We start from the raw sequence: 19,229 nt of genomic DNA, 5'->3' as shown, positions 1-19,229 counted from the left end.
CCCTGACTTCTGGCTACAAGAGGCCGAAGTTTTAAGTCTCTACCTCCTGAGGCTTTAAGATCGAAGACTAGCCAGGCTGGGCTGGGCCGGACGGAGGGAATACTTCAAGCGAACGCCTCTCTAGGGACCTGTATGCCACGCCCTTTTGCCCCTAGACTCCTGGCTGGGGCTGGAGCAGTGGGTATGGCTTTGCTGGCCAGATACTAAATTGGGAGAATTGTCTTGTTTGAGCCAATCCTGGTATTTGTGATTGTGCAAAGACCAGAAATCAATGCACCATCTCTAGAAGCCATCCTGATTGTACTTTCACATTGGATGAAAATGGTCGGAGACTTTGCAATCATAGTCTCCCTTCCTCTTCAAGATCCTCGATCTTTGCCTGCGGGAGAATTCTTTCTGATATCTAACCTCCCTCGTTCCTGGCAAGCTCAGTGTAGTATTTCCTTTTACACAGTATCCAGGAGAAGTGAACCGAAGAAGCACCCCCCACTCTCAACTCTCTAAATACCCAATAACTCCTCTCTGGAAATTTGCAAATTGCAATACTCCCCCCTCCCCCTATTTTTAATCCTAGGTGAAAAACTAACTCAACTTTTCCCTTTCCTTTCCTTTTCTTCTTAGGCAGGATATGGCTCTTGATCCCCCACCCCCACCCCTGTCTTTGGAGTGCTGGGGCTACAGGCATCTGTTAACACACCAGCAGACTCGACTTTTTAATTAGTGTTTTTCTTTCCATTGCAGGACTTTAAAAGGGATCCAAAATCCCACCCCCAACTAGAATCTCTTGCCTTCTACCCCTGCCTCCAGGCCGGACCCACGCACACACAGTTTGGGATAGCTTCGCCCCACACATTTTACACGCTTGGGAGCTAGGTACTTGCTAAAGCAGCCATTACTGGAGAGCGCTAGTGTTGTTAGAAAGCCCTTTCTTACACTGACTCCGGAGGAACCCCGCCCCTCCTCACCTGGCAGCTTTCCCACCTCACCTCGGTTGGCAGAGGCTGAGTGAAGGCAGAGGGAGTGTCAGTACTCAAAGCTTTAGCCGACTCAGCAGCCCCCCTCCACCAACACCTCCCACTCAGGCTCAAGCGTGGGGGTGGGGGTGCAACCCACTGCCTTGGCCTCGCTACAACTCCAAAGTTGGTGATTCAAAAATAGTAACAATAGTTGGGTTGGGTTGCATCTCATTTGCATTGTATCAATTTAATTAAGTGCAGAGGCAATCCCTTTAGGTCCTGAAGTCTTTCTCAACGTTCCCCCACCTACTCCCTTTTCTCACAGCCCTCCCTGGGATCGTTTCCTTAGCCCTCCCCCCTCTCTGGAATCGTAGCCCTAGTTGTCCCAAGAGAAACTGTGGGTCTCAGTGGGAGCAGAGCAGGAAGAAAGGCGGAGTCGGCGGGGGCAGCGGCCTCGGGGGTTGGGCTTTGGGCTGCATCCCCCACTATGTAGCAGCCTCCGCAGGTCCTGGCGGAAGCGCAGGCCTAAAAAAGCATAAAGCACCGGATTGAGGCTGCAGCGGACCAGCGCCAAGCCGCCGGTGACCAGCAGAGCTAAATCCTTGCGCTTGCTGGCGGAGCAGCTCCGTTCGCGGGCTGCCAGTAGATCGGCTGTGTCCATCAGCAGGGCGAGACTGTAGGGCAGTTGCAGCACCACAAAGGCCGCCACCAGGGCCACCACAACGCGTAGTGCGCGACGCCGCTCTGGCCCCCTGGCGGCCAGAAGCGTGCGGCCCAGGAGCGCATAACAGGCTGCCATGACGCCCAGAGGCAGCGCGAAGCCCAGGACCACCTGCGCCACCGCACTTGCCCCCTTCACAGTCTGCGTGAGGCCTTCGGGGAAGATGAGCCGACAGCGCCGTTGCCCTTCCCGCGGCCCGTCCCGGCTGAAAAGGAGCGCAGGTAGGGCCAGGAGCAGCGACAACAGCCACACGAAGACTGAGACCAAGTGCGCACGGCCAGGTGTGGAGGGCCGCTGCCCGGCTGGGAGAGCTCGAGCGATGGCCACGTAGCGATCTGCGCTGATACAGGCTAGGAAGAGGAAGCCGGCGTGGAAGGAGGCCGAGTAGAGACCTGAGATGGCTCGGCAGGTGGCACTTCCTAGATTCCAGCCCTGAAGAGCTCCTGCTGCTGCAAAGGGCAAGGTCAGGGCCAATAGGAGGTCAGCCAGAGCCAACTGGAGCAAGTGAACGGAGGTGGGAGATCGGGAAGTTCGTCGGGCTGCCAGATGGGTGGCCAAGACTAGGCCATTGCCTGCCAGACCCAGCACAGCCACCATCAGGGAGACACTGGGTTGGAAAGCCCGACTAAAAGCCTGCACATCCGCCTTGTAACAGAGTTCTGGCAACGGCTCCGCTGAGTAAGCCTCCTCATCGTACCCGGAGTAGGGTTCCCAAGAGACCTGGTGACATGAAAATGAGAGGAGGGACCATGTAAGACATTCCTACACCACTCACTTTCACGCAGGAGTTCCTCACTTGAAGCCGAAAACACCAGAAGAGAGACACCCCCCCCAAAAAATTTTTTTTCTAGGGTACGCTGAACAGGCAGCTGTTTCTCTTGCCAGTTCTGCTCCCAGATTTCTGGGTGACCTTGAGCCGCTACTTGCTCTGTCTGGACCTCAGTTACTTAATGTGTTCTGCCCAGTCTGTTAGTCCTAACCAGCCCATCTGGCAAGGCTTGCAGGGAGGACTGTTGAAGAGATGAAGCATCTAGCTCGCCTTAGACCAAGCATTTGTATTATTAATAAATCTTGGCTGCGTCTGTTCCCTGTGCAGTGCCCTCTTCTGGAAGGAAGGTCAGATGCAGGCTTTGCTTCTGCCTTGGACCCCAGACTTCAAGCTTAGGCTTTCTGTCTCCTTCTCTTCTCTCCTCCCCACCCTACCGCCAGGTCGATCACGAGCATACTGAAAACGCTCCTACCAAGGGGGTCTTAAGTAAGTTTTTTAGGCTCCTGTGCAGCTCGGAGGATGACAGAGGCCCGATATTATGTGGGGAAACCCATTCCTTCCCCCTTCCCCACCCTCTCTGCAACCCTTCTCCCCCCCTCCCTGCCCCGACTCCCACCTGCTGTGTGGGCTCGGTCCCCATCTCTGGCTACACGGGTTTCTGAGGTACAGTCACAGGGGGGTAAAGTTAAATAAGTAGTGGGGCAGGAAGGAAGGGGTGGGGAGAAAGGCCAAGAAGGAGGGTGGAGATTAGGGTCTGCGGGTTAACTTTTCCCTTCCACCGTGCCTGATTTCTATCTAATCCCTGCCAATGGAAAAAAGGATTGTATGATCTTGAATAAGACTTGTTTTCCTCTCTGAGCCTCGGGCTTTCCATGTGCCAAGTGGAGTAAGGCGAAAATACCGAGTTCACAGTTATGAAGGTGTCCAGCATTGAGCCAAGAACGTTATTTACCTTCAGAAACCCGTTTTTTATTTGCCCTTCATTCCGTCTCTAGGTGTCCTTCTGCGAAGCTCTCCCCTTCCTTTGAAAATGTTAGACTCCGTCTCACCCCCCCCCACTTCTCTTTTTGTCACCCTGCAGCCCAGTCCTTGTCAGCTTTGGGTTATTTGGGGGTATTTCCCGGTGGCAGGTTCTCTACCCCGCCCTTTCGCAATAAGGCTGAGGCACGCGCTTGCGCGGGGTCCGGGAAAACGCGCGTGCCAGGAGAGAGAGAGGCTGGGGAAGGGGGCGGAGAAAGGGAGGTGAGGAGAGAGGGGAGAGAGGAGAGAGAGGAGAGGGGAGAGAGAGAGAGGGAGAGAGAGAGAGAGAGAGAGAGAGAGAGAGAGAGAGAGAGAGAGAGAGAGAGAGAGAGGAGAGAGAGATTGGGAGGTTAAGAGAGAGGAAAGGGTGGATAAGGACGAAGAAACAGCGATCGGTCGAGAACCCCAAGAGAAAAACTAGGGGCCTGAGCCAGACCTGGAACCCTAGCAGGAGCAGGGCACAGCAAGGCAGACACCAGGGCTGGTCAGCCCTGCGTGATGAGTCTCCTCCGACTCTTCAGCATCCTGCTCGCCGCTGTGGTCTCTGGAGCTCGGGGCTGGGGCTACTGTAAGTGCTGGTCTCAGAGGCAGGTGGGGTTGGGTACAGGGGTCCAGAGCTTGCAGGGCGAGTCCGGCGCCGCATTGCGGCTGGGTGGTCGCCGGTCCTTCCCCGCCGGCTCGCTCCCATCTTTTCCTGCCTCTCCCTAGCGCTCCGCAATGCAGCTACCAGACTGCTGCGCGCGCGCCCCGTGCTGGGGCTGGGCTCTGAGCCGAGCAACCAGTCAGCCCGGGGGATTTGGAGCTGTTAATCCAAGCGGCAGCCAGTGCCTGGGTTTGAGGTTAGGGTTGGCTATAAGTGCTACCGGTATTGGTGACCCAGGCTAGAGTTGAGGTTTTTCCCTGAGGGGCTGGGGCTGGAATTTGGAGCTGACCCAGGGACCTAGGTAGGGTTTGTGGCTGGGGCTGGGTTTTATGGCTAGAATCCAAATAGGAGTTGGTGACCCTGTCTAAGGCCAAGGATGATGCTAAGAATGGGATTGGGAAGTGACTGGATTGGGAGCAGATCCTGATTTGGGGATTGGTGCACGTTTCGGTGGGGGAGGGCTGATGAACGGATTGGATGGTAAGGCTGGGGTTAATCAGGTGTTCTGAGGCCCATTTGGGTTCTTAAATACGCTGAAGTTTGGGGATTGTGCTTAGGAGAATACTGAATCAGGGCAGCAGGGGGAAGGAAGGATCTGACTTTGGATCTGGAGATCAAGGCAAAGAGTTGCCCTACGGGGAGAAGCCAAGAGCCCCTGAGGGATCAGCTGTTGCTGAAGCCTAGGTTGAGGGCACAGCTTTAAGGTGGGGCTGAGTCTGCCACTGGGGGGCAGTGAAGAGGAGTTTAGACTAAGAGGGTCAGTCTTTAGAAGAGGGGCATATTAACAAGCTCATCCATCCCATCCTCTCTCCCCCCCACCCCCACAGATGGCTGCAATGAGGAGCTGGTGGGGCCTCTGTATGCACGGTCCCTGGGCGCCTCCTCCTACTATGGGCTCTTTACCACAGCCCGCTTTGCCCGGCTGCACGGTGAGCTAGCCCAACCAGGGAGGGGAGGACTCCGGAGAGCTGAGAGAAGAGAGTGGGTGGTAAAAGCCCTTGCCCTTTCTGTAGGCATCAGTGGATGGTCGCCCCGGATTGGGGACCCGAATCCCTGGCTCCAGATAGATTTAATGTCGAAGCATCGGATCCGGGCTGTGGCTACACAGGGAGCCTTTAATTCTTGGGATTGGGTCACACGTTACATGCTGCTCTACGGGGACCGTGTGGACAGCTGGACACCATTCTACCAACAAGGGCACAACGCGGTACTCTGGCGCACACTTTTGGGGAGCCTCCCCTGCTCTGGGCCCTGGGCTGGGCACTAGCCTGAAGGGAAGGGGAGGGGACAGCATGAGGCACAGGTGAGGAAAACTGCCCTTGGGATTTAGTCCAGCTCAGACTGTTTCTCGCCAATTATAAGGTTTAACACACTTTGGGGTAAAACCTCAAAGAGCTTCCTGAAGGTGGTGGCATTAGATTTGTGCTTTGAAGGAACCATAGGACACTAGTCCCTGGACAATCCTGGGGGCAGGGAAGGTGGAGTGAACTCCCGTTTGCTCTCCAGTCAAGATTGGCAAGGTTTGAAAGCCACCGCGGGAGGGAAAGCTGAGGGTGGGAACAAGGTTACTACTTTTCCCAACCCCCCCCCCTCGCCGCAGACCTTCTTCGGTAACGTCAATGAGTCGGCTGTGGTACGCCACGACCTGCACTACCACTTCACAGCTCGCTACGTCCGCATCGTGCCGCTGGCCTGGAACCCGCGCGGCAAGATCGGCCTGCGGCTGGGCCTCTACGGCTGTCCCTACCGTAAGGGTGTGGAGGTTGGGAGTGGGGGCAAGGAGCCTGAGAGGGGACAGTCCCCCCGGCCCCCCGCCCACCCACGGTCCTTCGCGCAGAGTCCGACATACTGTATTTTGACGGCGATGATGCCATCTCGTACCGCTTTCCGCGAGGGGTCAGCCAAAGTCTTTGGGACGTGTTCGCTTTTAGTTTCAAGACCGAGGAGAAGGATGGGCTCCTGCTTCACACCGAGGGCTCCCAGGGGGATTATGTGACGCTTGAACTGCAGGGGGCACACCTGCTGCTGCACATGAGCCTGGGTGAGCTTCGGGACCCCAGAGTGCTGCCCTGCCTAAGCCGGGTCTTCTTTTGTAGAGCTTGGTGCTAGGCTACAGCGGGCTAGAAGTCAGAACTGGTTTCGGCTTACCAATTGCGTGACCTTGAACAAGGCATTGTAAACACGCAAAACGATTTTGTATCTCATTTGCTTTTCATAACCCCCAGTGTGATGAGGTACAAGCAGCTATCCTACTCAGAGTTTTACAGAGAGCCGAAGAAACCCGGAGAGGTTAAAAGACCACTTCTCCACTCTAGGCTCTGATTGGGATTGGGTACTCTTGTGTTGGGAGCTGCAGCTTACTTGGGAGCGAGGGCTCGCAGGAATTCTCACTCTGTCCTGCCCTGCCCTCAGGCAGCAGCCCCATCCAGCCAAGACCCGGTCACACCACGGTGAGTGCTGGCGGCGTCCTTAACGACCTGAGCTGGCACTACGTGCGGGTGGACCGATATGGCCGAGAAGCAAATCTCACCCTAGACGGTTATGTCCATCGCTTTGTGCTCAATGGCGACTTCGAGAGGCTGAATCTGGACAATGAGGTGACCAAGGGTGGGGCACCATGTGGGGGTGTGACAATGGGTGAGTGGGGGCGGGGATCCACTCCCCATTCCACTCCTACATGCCAGAGAGACTTCTTGTTGGTTGTCATTGTTCTGGTCCTCACTGAAGGTCTACTATGATTGATTTGGAAATTCAGATTTGGGGGAATCAGGAAAAGTAGAAAATTGTCCCATAGTTCCGTGCTGTTGCTAAAGACCCTGGCCCATCTGCATTTTAAATACCTAAGAGCGGTAATTTGACCTGCTGAAGGCCTACAGCCAACTAGTGGTGGCAGTAAGGCTCAAATCTAAGTGCATGCTTTAGTATTCACCCTAGGGAAATGTGTTCCAAGACTTCCTGAAAGCCAGGCATAGTGGAAAGGGTACTTACTGTGCATGCTTCCCACAGATATTCATCGGGGGTTTGGTGGGCGCAGCGCGTAAGAACCTGGCATACCGGCATAACTTCCGTGGCTGCATAGAAAACGTGATCTACAACCGGATCAACATCGCCGAACTGGCAGTGCGGCACCATTCGCGGATCACCTTCGAGGCTAGTGGGCAGGGGGGTCTGGGAAGACAGGGACTCTAAAACCACTTGGAAAACCAAAAGATGAAGAGGAAAAAGGTCTCCTTTGGGACGGAGATCCATTCTCAACAGATTCTAAGGCATGGAGGGGGGTGGGGTGGGTGCGAAGAGTACCAAGATGTAAATGCCATTCACCCCCTAGTTAAGAAGCGGTGAGTCACCAGGTGCTGGTGGCGCAGGCCTTTAATCTCGGCACTCGAGAGGCAGAGACAACTGATCTCTGTGAGTTCGAGTACAGAGCGAGTTCCAGGATAGCAAAGGCTACACAAAAAATTCCTGTCTCGAAAAACAAACAAACAAAACAAAGAAGCTGTCCTGTCGCCTCTTTGTTAACTGATGAGGGAAATGAGGCACAGAGCCTGGGAGGCTGACCAGGAGCACTTGACTACGAAGTGACAGGGTAGGGTCCATGTGCGCATGCTCCACAGCCTTTGGGCGAAATTCGACTTGTGCTATATTGCCCTTAGCACTACGAAAGGGAAATTTTATTATTATTATTATTATTATTATTATTATTATTATTATTATTATTATTATTTTGCTTTGTGGACAGTGGGATCAGTGATAAAAAGCTAACAAGGGAGCAAAGAGCAAAGTCCCGAGGACAGGCTTGTTTGGGCCCCTTCCACAAGTATGTGGACATATTTGCGGGGGATGGGAAGGGTCAAGGCTGGAGATCATTACTCCACTCTGGACTAGGTCTGGGTCTTAACCCAGTGAGAATATTAACGACGAGTACCAGGCCTCCGTGTCCTGATGCATCCATCCATTCCTTTCTAGGGTAATGTGGCTTTCCGTTGCTTGGATCCCGTTCCACACCCCATCAACTTTGGAGGCCCTCACAACTTTGTCCAAGTGCCTGGGTTTCCGCGCCGCGGCCGCTTAGCAGTCTCCTTTCGCTTCCGCACCTGGGACCTCACGGGGCTGCTCCTTTACTCTCGCTTGGGAGATGGGCTGGGTCACGTGGAGCTGATGCTTAGTGAAGGACAAGTCAACGTCTCCATCGCGCAGAGTGGCCGCAAGAAGCTTCAGTTTGCTGCTGGTGAGGGACTCTTTGGGAGGCAGGAGCAGGCTAACGAAGGGTGGGTTCTGGAAGGAACTGGCCGTCACCGGTTCTGCGGGATTCCTGGAGATGCTTGTCAGTTCTTTACAACGTTGCGCACCACGTCAATGACTAAGGTTATGGACAGTGAAGAGAGCCATCAGGAGGTGCCGGGGAGAGACATGTAACAATGGGGTGCGCTTAGACTGCTGTTGGGAGCAGAGTGGGACTGCTGCTTCCCCACTCAAAAACATCTGTCTCCCTGGGCGTGGTGGTTTGTGGGGATTTATGCCCATAATCCCAGCATCTGGGAGGCCAAGGTGGGAAAACCACAAGTTTAAGGACAGTCGAGACTACATAGTGAGTGCTAGGCCAGCCTGAGATACAGAGAGACCCTGTCTCGAAAACACAAGGTGGCTGGGAACCCAACTTCTGTGTTCTGCAAGAACAGTACTCTTAGCTACTGAATATCTAGCCAGCTCACTGTAACTGCAACTCCAAGGGGCTCCAACTCCCTCTTCTGGCGTCTAAGGGTACTGCACTCAACGCACACAATTAAAAAGCAATTTTTTAGACCCCCCCCCCCCCATCTTCTCTTATTCTGGTTACGTCTTCCAACCACTCACACCACCCTCCGTTCTTGTCCAGGGTACCGCCTGAATGATGGCTTCTGGCACGAGGTGAACTTCGTGGCCCAGGAAAACCATGCAGTCATCAGTATCGATGACGTGGAGGGGGCAGAGGTCAGGGTCTCATCCCCACTGCTGATCCGCACAGGGACTTCATACTTCTTTGGCGGTAAGGGGGGGAGGGCTTTGTCCTGTCTCTGGGTGGGAAGGTCCTATCTCAATTCTGATGGGGCCACATGGAGAGTAGTGGAAGGGCCAAGCCCCATTTCACCTCTGGGACCGTTGGTCATTGACCATTATTTGTACTTTGGTTCTAGGATCCTTTCTTCATTTACATATGGCTCCTTCTTGATATTTTCCTAGGGGAGGGTATCTGGGTCCCTCCTGGGAAGGGCCTTATAGATGTGGTTTGCCCCAGGTTGTCCCAAACCAGCCAGTCGATGGGGCTGCCACTCCAACCAGACAGCTTTTCATGGCTGTATGGAGCTGCTCAAGGTGGATGGACAGCTGGTCAACCTGACTCTGGTGGAGTTTCGGAAGCTTGGCTACTTTGCTGAGGTCCTCTTCGACACCTGTGGTATCACAGACAGGTATCTACAAGGTCACCTCCCTGACGGGTGACCCCTCCAAAGCCCACTTTCCATGTAGTCAGGGTGACTTTTTATTTTTAAACTACTCTCCCTTCTTCTTGTGTCAGCGCCCCTCTACACACACACACACACACACACACACACACACACACACACACACACACGTCTTCCTTGACCTCTGACCTCTTTCCTATTTCTTGCTGTAAAGCTGCAGGTGCCCAGGATTGAAAGAAAGTTTCTATTCAGTCCTAAGGTTTTTGTCTGACAAGGGCTGGGTACTTTCCCTTTTGGGGTGAGGAGGGAAGACAGTGTGTGATCCACGTGGACTACCAAGAGTCCCGGTGTCTGGGTTAGACCCAGCTAGTTAGGTAGGAAGTGAGTTATGGGGCTCCAGCACTTTGGGAAAGCCTCCTTCCATGGCTGTTGCCGCCTTCCCCAGATGCAGCCCTAACATGTGTGAGCATGACGGTCGCTGCTACCAGTCTTGGGACGACTTCATCTGCTACTGCGAACTCACTGGCTACAAGGGAGTTACCTGCCATGAACGTAAGCTGTGTGGTATAGGGAGTCAGGGGATGCCTGTTGGGGATCGGGAGGCCGCCAGAGACGGTGGTACGACTGGCCATTCTAGCCTTCTAGCTCCACAGTTGCCTCCTTCCCCCCTCTAGCTTTGTATAAGGAATCCTGCGAAGCCTATCGGCTCAGTGGGAAATTTTCTGGAAACTTCACTATTGATCCTGATGGCAGTGGACCCCTGAAGCCATTTGTAGTGTATTGTGATATCCGAGGTAGGTGGCTTTGATGGGTGGGGGTGGAGGGTCAACCGAGCATTGCAGAAGATGCGGGGCGGGGGGGGGGGGGTAATCAGGGAAGCTGGAGGAGGAGACAAGATAAAACTGTAGTTGGAAGGGGGACCCCTAACATTTTGTAATATAGCCTTATGACAAATTTCAACTTCTGGCCATTCCAAGGCTGGCCTGCAGTGAAGTGGCTGGCCACTTTTTTTTTTTTTAAGATTTATTTATTTATTATGTGTACAACATTCTGCTTCCATGCATGTATGCCCACACACCAGAAGAGGGCGCCAGATCTCATTACAGATGGTTGTGAGCCATCCTGTGGTTGCTGGGAATTGAACTCAGGACCTCTGGAAAGAGCAGTCAGTGCTCTTAACCTCTGAGCCATCTCTCCAGCTCAAGGCTGCCCACTTTTATTGACTCTAGGTGGCAGCAGGGTTGTGAAGGAGGGGGTCAAGAGTGCTCAGGTCCAGCCTTAGCTCTGTCTCCACTCTTCCAGAGAATCGAGCATGGACGGTCGTGCGGCATGACAGGCTGTGGACAACTCGAGTGACAGGTTCCAGCATGGAGCGGCCCTTTCTGGGGGCTGTCCAATACTGGAATGCCTCCTGGGAGGAAGTCAGTGCTCTGGCCAACGCTTCCCAGCACTGTGAGCAGTGGATCGAGTTTTCCTGCTACAATTCGCGGCTACTCAATACTGCAGGTTGAGCCTGGCAGCAGGGAGGGCTAGGCATAGCTAGGGGAGAGCCGGGGGTGGGGTGGGAGGCTGCCGGAGGAGTCAAGCAAGGTCAGGCCTGCTGGTACCTGGGGATGAGGAGCCCAGAGGCTGATGGAGGGGCAGGGCCTGGAAGCTGCCTGGCGTCTTCCCCAGGAGGCTACCCCTACAGCTTTTGGATTGGCCGAAATGAGGAGCAGCACTTCTACTGGGGAGGCTCCCAGCCTGGGATCCAGCGCTGTGCCTGTGGGCTGGACCGGAGCTGTGTGGACCCTGCCCTGCACTGCAACTGTGATGCCGACCAGCCACAGTGGTGAGGGGACAGGAGGGCAGGATTTCCAGGACTCTAAGGACAGCGGAGCGGCGGGGTTGAGTCACTGCATCCTGTTCCCACAGGAGAACGGACAAGGGGCTGCTGACCTTTGTGGACCATCTGCCTGTCACGCAGATAGTGGTAGGGGATACGAACCGTTCCAGTTCTGAAGCTCAGTTCTTCCTGAGGCCTCTGCGTTGTTATGGTGACCGTGAGTAGCAGACTCCTTCGGTGTTGTCTTCCAGCATTCACTGTTTCTGAAACCTAGATCCCGTGACCCACTGGGGATCTCTAGGTCACGCGGCCAGATGCTCCTGCTGTGGCCTGACCCTTTCGTGGTTCTTCTGCACCCTATTCTTCAGCTTGCCTAACTCTCCCCGCTTCGCCCTTTAGGCCTCCCCCACAGGCAATTCCCTCACAAGGCCTTCTGTTTTCTGCAGGCAATTCCTGGAACACTATCTCCTTCCACACCGGAGCTGCACTGCGCTTCCCCCCGATCCGTGCCAACCACAGCCTCGATGTCTCCTTCTACTTTAGGACCTCAGCCCCCTCGGGAGTCTTTCTAGAGAACATGGGGGGCCCTTTCTGCCAGTGGCGCCGACCTTACGTGAGAGTGGAACTTAACAGTGAGTAGGCGGACTAGCGGGAATGTGGGCAGACGGAGATGACTGAAGAGGCTGTTGGGGGGCGGAGGGGGGGGCAAGACCTTCAACCCTTAGGAGAGGGGGCAGGGACAGGATCTGGGATGACTCCGGACCCTAGACTTACTGTCTTGATGTCTGGCTATGTGACCACCGCCCCTTTGGCACATACTTTGTTTTCATGGGCCCTTGACCCCTTGTGAAGAAGGGAGTTGGGTTCTTGAGGTCTCGGCCATCTCTAGCTATGCTTCTAGCCTGAGCATGCGAGCCGGGAAGTTGATTCTAGCTCATCTGCAAATCTGGGGAACAAATTGTGTAGTTTTAAGCCATTCATAGGATTTAGACGAAGTGGAGGACTATCTAGAGGGCTTCCCTTAGGTGAGGAGAGAGATTGTATTTGGGCAAGGATGCTATGAGGGATCTTGGGGGTCAGAGTGCCCTTTCTCACGCTTACCCACTGTCTCCCTGTCCAGCATCCCGGGATGTCGTCTTTGCCTTTGATATTGGCAATGGGGATGAGAACCTGACAGTGCACTCAGATGACTTCGAGTTCAATGACGACGAATGGCACTTGGTCCGGGCTGAAATCAATGTGAAGCAGGCCCGGCTACGAGTGGACCATCGGCCCTGGGTGCTACAGCCCATGCCCCTGCAAACCTACATCTGGCTGGAGTATGACCAGCCCCTCTATGTTGGTGAGCAGCAATCCAGGGGCAGGGAGAGCGCCTCCATGACATCCCTATACTCCCTGGTCATGCTCACATTTCCAGGAAGCCCGTGTTCCAATGTCCTCTCTGCCCCAGAGTGAACCAAGGGACCATTTTTCTTCTCCAGCCCCTTACATCCCAGTCTGTCCTCCTACTCCCCTTGCCTCCCTTGCCACTCAGTATTTAATCCTATCTCTGGCTCTACAGTCGTTTGGGGGAGCTCTTAGGATGCTCGACCTTTGAGCCACACCCCCCAACCTCTCCATTTATTCCTGACCAGGATCTGCAGAGCTTAAGAGGCGCCCTTTTGTGGGTTGCTTGAGGGCCATGCGTCTGAACGGAGTGACTCTGAACCTGGAGGGCCGTGCCAATGCCTCTGAGGGCACCTTCCCCAACTGCACAGGCCACTGCACCCACCCCCGGTTCCCCTGTTTCCATGGGGGACGTTGTGTGGAGCGATACAGCTACTACACGTGTGACTGTGACCTCACGGCTTTTGATGGGCCATATTGCAATCATGGTCAGTGGTGCTGGTTATAGGGGGCAGGGGGGTGTTGGGGGGCACGGAGCCTTAGGGCATGATGGGAGGTCAGAGGGAAAGGATGAGAAGGGAATATGAGTCCGTATCTGGAAAGATAGATTTCTAACTCTCTGTTAGTAGACTTCTGAGCTCTTAAATGGGGCAGTCAGGCATTTGAAGATGCTGGTGACTCTAAAGGCATAAAGAAAAAGGGAGGGATGGTAGAGCTAGCTGATGTGATAAGAGCCCCAACATTAAGCAAATAAATAACTTTCCCATCTTCCCACTATCGCCAAGGTCACACAGGTTGCCACCATACCCCATGCACATCTACTTGGTGTATATGTAGATATATATACATGTGTATGTGTGTGTGCAGGTCAGGGGTCAACCTCAGGTGTTGTTTCTCAGGTGTATCTACCTTGTGTTTTCAAACAGGGTCTCTCACTGGGACCTGGAACTCACCAATTAGATAGGCTAGCTAGCTAGCTGGACAGTGAGCCCCAGAGACCCTCTTGCCTCTGCCTCTCCAGCAATGGGATTACAAATGTGTGCCGCCACAGCCAGATTTTTGTGTGGGTGCGAGGGATCGAATTCGGGTCCTCAAGCTTGCAGAGCGAGCACTTCCCCAAATGAGCATCCTCCCTCGCTCTAGTATTCACTTTGGCTTCCTGATGCATTTCTTTCCCCTCCCATTTCCCCATCTGACCTATCACTGCACTCCCAAAACATGTCTGCAAGTTGACTCTTGGTTGAGGTGAGCCTTGAAATTCAATATACCCAGACGACATTTTCCCCAAGGCTGACCCAAGGTCATGGGTCATGGGAAAGGTGGGCAGAGTCTGGTGGTCTAGAGAGATACAGGGAAATATGAATAATAACGTTAATTGCATGGAGTCAGGTTATTTTAATTCCACTCTTGGCCCTCCACTTAAACTATGTGCCCTTGGGCACGCCACTACCCATCGTTTTTTTTTTTTTTAATTTATTTTTATTTTATGTGCATTGGTGTTTTGCCTGCATGTATGAGGGAACTGGGGTAACAGACAAGTGTGAGCTTCCATGTGGGTGCTGAGAATTGAACGCCAGGTCCTCTGGAAGAGCAGCCGGTGCTTTTCATCACAGAGGACCCATCTCTAGGCTTGAGTGTCCTTGCCCTGTAACATTCAGGGGTGATCGGATGAGCCTTCAGATTTCTCAACCCATTCTTCTTCCTCTTAGTGCTGGGTGGGGCGGTGCAGGTTTGTAATCCCAGCGCTTGACAGGCTGAGGTAGAAGGACTGTAAATTTGGGCTACAAAGTAAGGCAATGTCTCCAAAATCGAAAGGAGAAAATATCCTGCTAAAAGTAAACAGGGGCAGACACTAAAAGTGTGTGTGTGTGTGTGTGTGTGTGTGTGTGGTAACCTAAGAACCCTTTGGACTTGTGACTGAGACGTCTGGAGCCTTCACCTTGCTGTCTTTGCTTCAGATATTGGTGGATTTTTTGAGACTGGCACATGGATGCGCTATAACCTTCAGTCGGCACTGCGCTCTGCGGCCCGGGAGTTCTCCCACATGCTGAGCCGACCCGTGCCAGGCTATGAGCCTGGCTATATTCCGGGCTACGACACTCCTGGTTATGTGCCTGGCTACCACGGCCCTGGGTACCGCCTGCCTGACTATCCGAGGCCTGGCCGGCCGGTGCCGGGGTATCGGGGTCCCGTCTACAATGTTACTGGAGAGGAGGTCTCCTTCAGCTTCAGCACCCACTCTGCCCCTGCCGTCCTCCTTTATGTCAGCTCCTTTGTCCGTGACTACATGGCTGTGCTCATCAAAGAAGATGGTAAGTTCTCCGCGCACTCTTCCTCCAAATCCCCGTGGCTTGTGACTAACCCAAGACCTAGTCCTTTGAAATATGGGGGTTGTGGGAGCCAAGAGAAGATCCCATAGTCCTCCTCCCACCCCACAGGGACCCTCCAGCTTCGATATCAGTTGGGTACCAGTCCCTACGTGTATCAGCTGACCACTCGGCCAGTCACTGATGGACAGCCCCATAGTGTCAACATCACCCGGGTGTACCGAAACCTCTTTATCCAGGTACAGGTGGAGGGGGATGGGCCCACTAAGTCACAGCCTCATGATCTTGGCTATGACACACCCAAGAAAATGTCAAATGCCAAATGTCAAACGATTCAGTATGCAGCGGATTTTTACACGTATCACCTCTCATGACCCTACATCAGTTCTGTGAAGTAGCTGTGGTTGGCAGTTATTCTGAGCTCCATCTTATGAACCATTAAACAGGCTGAGAAAGTAAAGTGTTTTCCCCAAAGTCAGCTCGCTGGGGGCTGGCGATGTGGCTTAGTTGGTAGAGCGCTTGCCCAACATGTATGAAGTCCCGGGCTCCATCCCCAGCACTGCACAGACTTGGTGTGTAATCTCAGTGTTGGAGGCTGAGGCAGAAGGAGCAGAAGTTTCAGGTCATCCCCTGGCTACATGGTAAGTTTGAGGACAGCCTGGGCTACATGACACCCTGTATCAAGGTGGGGGGCGTTGTGGTGTTGGTGAGATGGCTCCGTGTGTAAAGGCCCGAGTTTGATCCTGAGATCCGTGCTGTAAAAGGAGAGAAATGACTGTTCCACGTTGTTGTCTGAACTCCAGACCTCATTAAAAAAAAAAAAAGTAAAATGTGTAGCCAGACATAGTAGCGCACACCCTTAATCCCAGCACTCAGGAGGCAGAGGCAGGCATGGATCTCTGAGTCTGAAGTCAGCCTGGCTTACACAGTGAGTCCAGGACAGCCAGGGCTACATAGAGACCTTGTCCCAAATAAAATGGGAGAAGAATCAAAGTCAAACTACTAGAAAACTGCCAAGTCAGGGCTTAAAGCCAGGCTGTTTTTTTTTTAAGTATTTTTTAATATTTATTTATTATGTATACAATATTCTGTCTGTGTATATGCCTGCAGGCCAGAAGAAGGCACCAGACCTCATTACAGATGGTTGTGAACCACCATGTGGTTGCTGGGAATTGAACTCAGGACCTTTGGAAGAGCAGGCAATGCTCTTAACCTCTGAGCCATTTCCCCAGCTCCTGCCAGGCTGTTTGAGGCACATGTCAGACCCTACTCTAGGCCTAGGGGTTGTTCATTGTGAGCAAGGGTCCCTTGGTCCTTTCTGGTCTTGACTGTGTCCACCAGGGCTTCCCTCCCCCTCTCCCAGGTGGACTACTTCCCGCTGACAGAACAGAAGTTCTCTCTGCTGGTGGACAGCCAGTTGGACTCACCCAAGGCCTTGTATCTAGGACGAGTGATGGGTAAGCAGCTCCCGTGCCGCTGGGGCGAGTGCGGATGAGGCTCCTGGGTACAGAGTGAGGAGACAGACAGATGAAGGGGGCTTCTGGGTGTCCCCAATACCTCTTTCTGGGCCTGCCTCTCCCTCAGAGACAGGAGTCATTGACCCCGAGATCCAGCGGTACAACACTCCAGGTTTCTCAGGCTGCCTGTCTGGTGTCCGGTTCAACAACGTGGCTCCCCTCAAGACCCACTTCCGAACCCCCCGCCCCATGACTGCTGAGCTAGCAGAGGCCATGCGGGTTCAAGGAGAACTCTCGGAGTCTAACTGTGGAGCGATGCCACGCCTTGTCTCCGAGGTGCCACCCGAGCTTGACCCCTGGTACCTGCCCCCAGGTAAATCCCTAGACACGGACAAGAGGGGTGACGGTGATGGGAGATGGCTCTGAACACAGAGGCGGTGTATCCTAACCAGCCCTTTCTCCTGTTTAGATTTCCCATACTACCACGATGACGGATGGGTGGCCATACTCTTAGGCTGTGAGTAGCACTGACCACTAACCTGACTTCCCCAGGACCGCCCTGTCGGCCTCCCTCCCGGTTCCTGTCCTCGGGGCTGGGAAGTGAAGGGCTAGATGTGAGGTGGCAGGAAGAGGGGGTGAGACAGGCTAGGCCGACTCTGTATCTAACAGGGTGGAAACAATATTTGAGGCAGCTATAAATTTTTTATTAAAATGAAATATTAAAATGCAACACATAGTTACAGGAGGAGGAAAAAGATGCAGTGTCATCTATTGAAATGAGAAATCGGAGCTGTCAGAAATATGGAAAGAGTCAAGTAGACAGGGGGATAAGAATTCAGACCTAGACATGGGGATGGCCTGACATAGTCATATACGATGCACAGTTGTACATGGTACTTTTGGTGGAGCATGTAATGTGTGTATCCCAAAGACCTTCCCTGACTTCTTTTTTCCCCCCATCTAGTTTTAGTGGCCTTCCTGCTGCTGGGGCTTGTGGGAATGCTGGCGCTCTTCTACCTGCAAAATCATCGCTACAAGGGTTCCTACCACACCAACGAGCCCAAGGCCAGCCACGACCACCATCCTGGCAGCAAAACTCCCCTACCTCCTTCAGGCCCTGCCCAGGCCCCTGCCCCCACTCCAGCTCCCACCCAGGCTCCGACCCCGACCCCAGTCCCAGCCCCGACCCCAGCCCCAGCCTCTGGCCCAGGCCCCAGGGACCAGAACCTCCCCCAGATCTTGGAGGAGTCCAGGTCTGAATGAGTCATGAGGGCTTTAGGGACCAAGTCCAACTCCTCCGAGTCGCCCCAGCTCCTTCCTCTCCCTTACCCTGCCAGGGACATTTGGCTTCTTCTTCGCAGGCTCTGTTCACCGGGAGGATTTCCTATTGCCAAGTTTGGTGGGCAGAGCTACAGATGGGACCAAAGGGAGTGGCCGAGCCTCACTGCCTAAACCAATGCCCTGCTCACCACCCCCCCCTCCCAGGCTCCTGGCTGTTGGCCTGCCCCACAGCAGAAGTCCCACAGGGCTGACACAGGCCTTTCCTGCCATCTCTGTCCCAGCTGCTGGTAGGGATTAACAACGCAGGGCAGGGGAGATGAAGGATACCTCCCTTCCTGTGTACATTATCAGCAGGAACAGATGTGGGGGGCTACAGGACTGCACAGGGCATGCGGGGAGGAGGGGAGGCTACTAACATACGCCCAGGCCTCCCTGCCTGCCCTGCTGACCGGCTGTCTTCCATCTGCTTCCTCTCAGCTGGGGGTGAGCAGGGAGGCCTTCATTGTCCCTACCTCACCCAACCCACCCGCTTTGTTTTCAGAGACCGCGAGGCCTCCTCTAGCACTTTAGTACCCTCTGCTGCTTCATGTGCTTTAGCCAAAGCCATAAAAACCCTGCAAGTAGAAAACAATAATGCAGACACCTTGCCTAGCCAGTCCTCTGCTCTCCCGACCCTTCCCAAAATATGCAATAACCTTGGTGCCTGGTCACAGGCCTGGCCCCCTCCAATGCATGAGGAACCCGCTTCCCTCTGCTCAGAGATGCTGCTGTGTTTGCCCAGGTCATATTCTTTATATATATATTTTTTTTGTTGCAAAGTCTCTCTCCAGAGAAACTATATATTATTCTAATTTTTAAATTATTTGTTTATATATAAAAAAGAACTCAGTGGGCTATCCTGTGCTGTGCCGAGTCTATAGTGAGCTCCTTGTGTGCTGGATGTCTCACTTGTCCTGCCAGCCACTCACTCAGCTTGCTGGGCCTCCACTCTACAAGAGGGCAGAGCCTGTGGTGCCCTCAACTGAGCAGGTGCAATAAAGCAGAGTGGCAGAGCCCAGTCTGTGTGTGGTAGCTGACGTCACAGGATAAACGGAGTGGAGCTGTGTGCTCTGTTTATTGCTTCCCACTAAATATTTTAATCATGAGAAATGGAGTGTTTTTAAGCAAACTACTCTGAAAGCTTAGAAACTTCTAGTTCTCAAAACCTAGGTATATAAACTGGGTGGTGGTGCACGCCTTTAATTCCAGCACTCAGAAGGCAGAGCAAGTGGATCTGAGTTCTAGGACAGCCTGGTCTACAGAGCAAGTTCTAGGACAGCCAAGGCTACAAAGAGAGACCCTGTCCCTAAAAACCAAAAACCAAGCCTAGGTGGCTTCACCCTGGTCACTCTCCCAGTCCCCTA

The 19,229-nt window shown here is 53.7% G+C and overlaps 2 protein-coding genes across 5 annotated transcripts; one reads left to right on the top strand and one right to left on the bottom strand.

Moving 5' to 3' along the window:
- Nucleotides 1–684: 684 nt before the first annotated feature.
- On the bottom strand, nt 685–4,039 carry Ccr10 (C-C motif chemokine receptor 10). 3 transcript variants are annotated; one of them, XM_048445701.3, is made up of 2 exons: nt 3,903–4,039; nt 685–2,397 (listed from the first exon to the last, which is right to left on the bottom strand). In XM_048445701.3, exon 2 carries the CDS (start codon nt 2,272–2,274, stop codon nt 1,333–1,335), a length of 942 nt encoding a protein of 313 aa, XP_048301658.1. In that variant the 5' UTR covers nt 2,275–2,397; nt 3,903–4,039; the 3' UTR covers nt 685–1,332. The 3 variants fall into 3 exon arrangements, with proteins under 3 accessions (XP_048301658.1, XP_048301659.1, XP_048301657.1); XM_048445702.3 differs by lacking the exon at nt 3,903–4,039 and adding an exon at nt 3,399–3,680; XM_048445700.3 differs by lacking the exon at nt 3,903–4,039 and adding an exon at nt 3,063–3,178.
- On the top strand, nt 3,900–18,883 carry Cntnap1 (contactin associated protein 1). Of its 2 annotated transcripts, none has more exons than XM_048445691.3 (24): nt 3,900–4,034; nt 4,937–5,038; nt 5,123–5,316; nt 5,710–5,857; nt 5,947–6,150; nt 6,522–6,706; nt 7,116–7,259; nt 8,076–8,337; nt 8,986–9,135; nt 9,385–9,556; nt 9,996–10,102; nt 10,225–10,344; nt 10,853–11,056; nt 11,225–11,381; nt 11,465–11,592; nt 11,822–12,007; nt 12,496–12,717; nt 13,010–13,249; nt 14,720–15,073; nt 15,200–15,327; nt 16,452–16,545; nt 16,673–16,918; nt 17,015–17,062; nt 17,510–18,883. In XM_048445691.3, the coding sequence occupies exons 1-24, from the start codon at nt 3,965–3,967 to the stop codon at nt 17,806–17,808; spliced, it is 4,164 nt and encodes a 1,387-aa protein (XP_048301648.3). In that variant the 5' UTR covers nt 3,900–3,964; the 3' UTR covers nt 17,809–18,883. The 2 variants fall into 2 exon arrangements, with proteins under 2 accessions (XP_048301648.3, XP_085551937.2); XM_085695811.2 differs by lacking the exon at nt 3,900–4,034 and adding an exon at nt 4,392–4,410.
- Nucleotides 18,884–19,229: the final 346 nt, after the last annotated feature.

This window comes from Myodes glareolus, chromosome 9, assembly GCF_982192425.1.
Source record: "Myodes glareolus chromosome 9, mMyoGla1.1, whole genome shotgun sequence".
NCBI classification, from domain to species: domain Eukaryota; kingdom Metazoa; phylum Chordata; class Mammalia; order Rodentia; family Cricetidae; genus Myodes; species Myodes glareolus.
Note: the sequence above shows the minus strand (reverse complement) of the source record. Positions and strands in the feature narration are given on the sequence as shown.

Excerpts from the sequence above, each read along its gene's own strand:
- Ccr10 (XM_048445700.3), bottom strand. The coding sequence starts at position 3,086 with ATGGGGACCGAGCCCACACAGCAG. Across the intron at positions 2,398-3,062 it reads GGACCGAGCCCACACAGCAG|GTCTCTTGGGAACCCTACTC; the intron begins GTGGGAGTCGGG and ends TCATGTCACCAG.
- Cntnap1 (XM_048445691.3), top strand. The coding sequence starts at position 3,965 with ATGAGTCTCCTCCGACTCTTCAGCATCCTGCTCGCCGCTGTGGTCTCT. Across the intron at positions 15,074-15,199 it reads TGTGCTCATCAAAGAAGATG|GGACCCTCCAGCTTCGATAT; the intron begins GTAAGTTCTCCG and ends CCCACCCCACAG. Across the intron at positions 15,328-16,451 it reads ACCGAAACCTCTTTATCCAG|GTGGACTACTTCCCGCTGAC; the intron begins GTACAGGTGGAG and ends CCCCTCTCCCAG.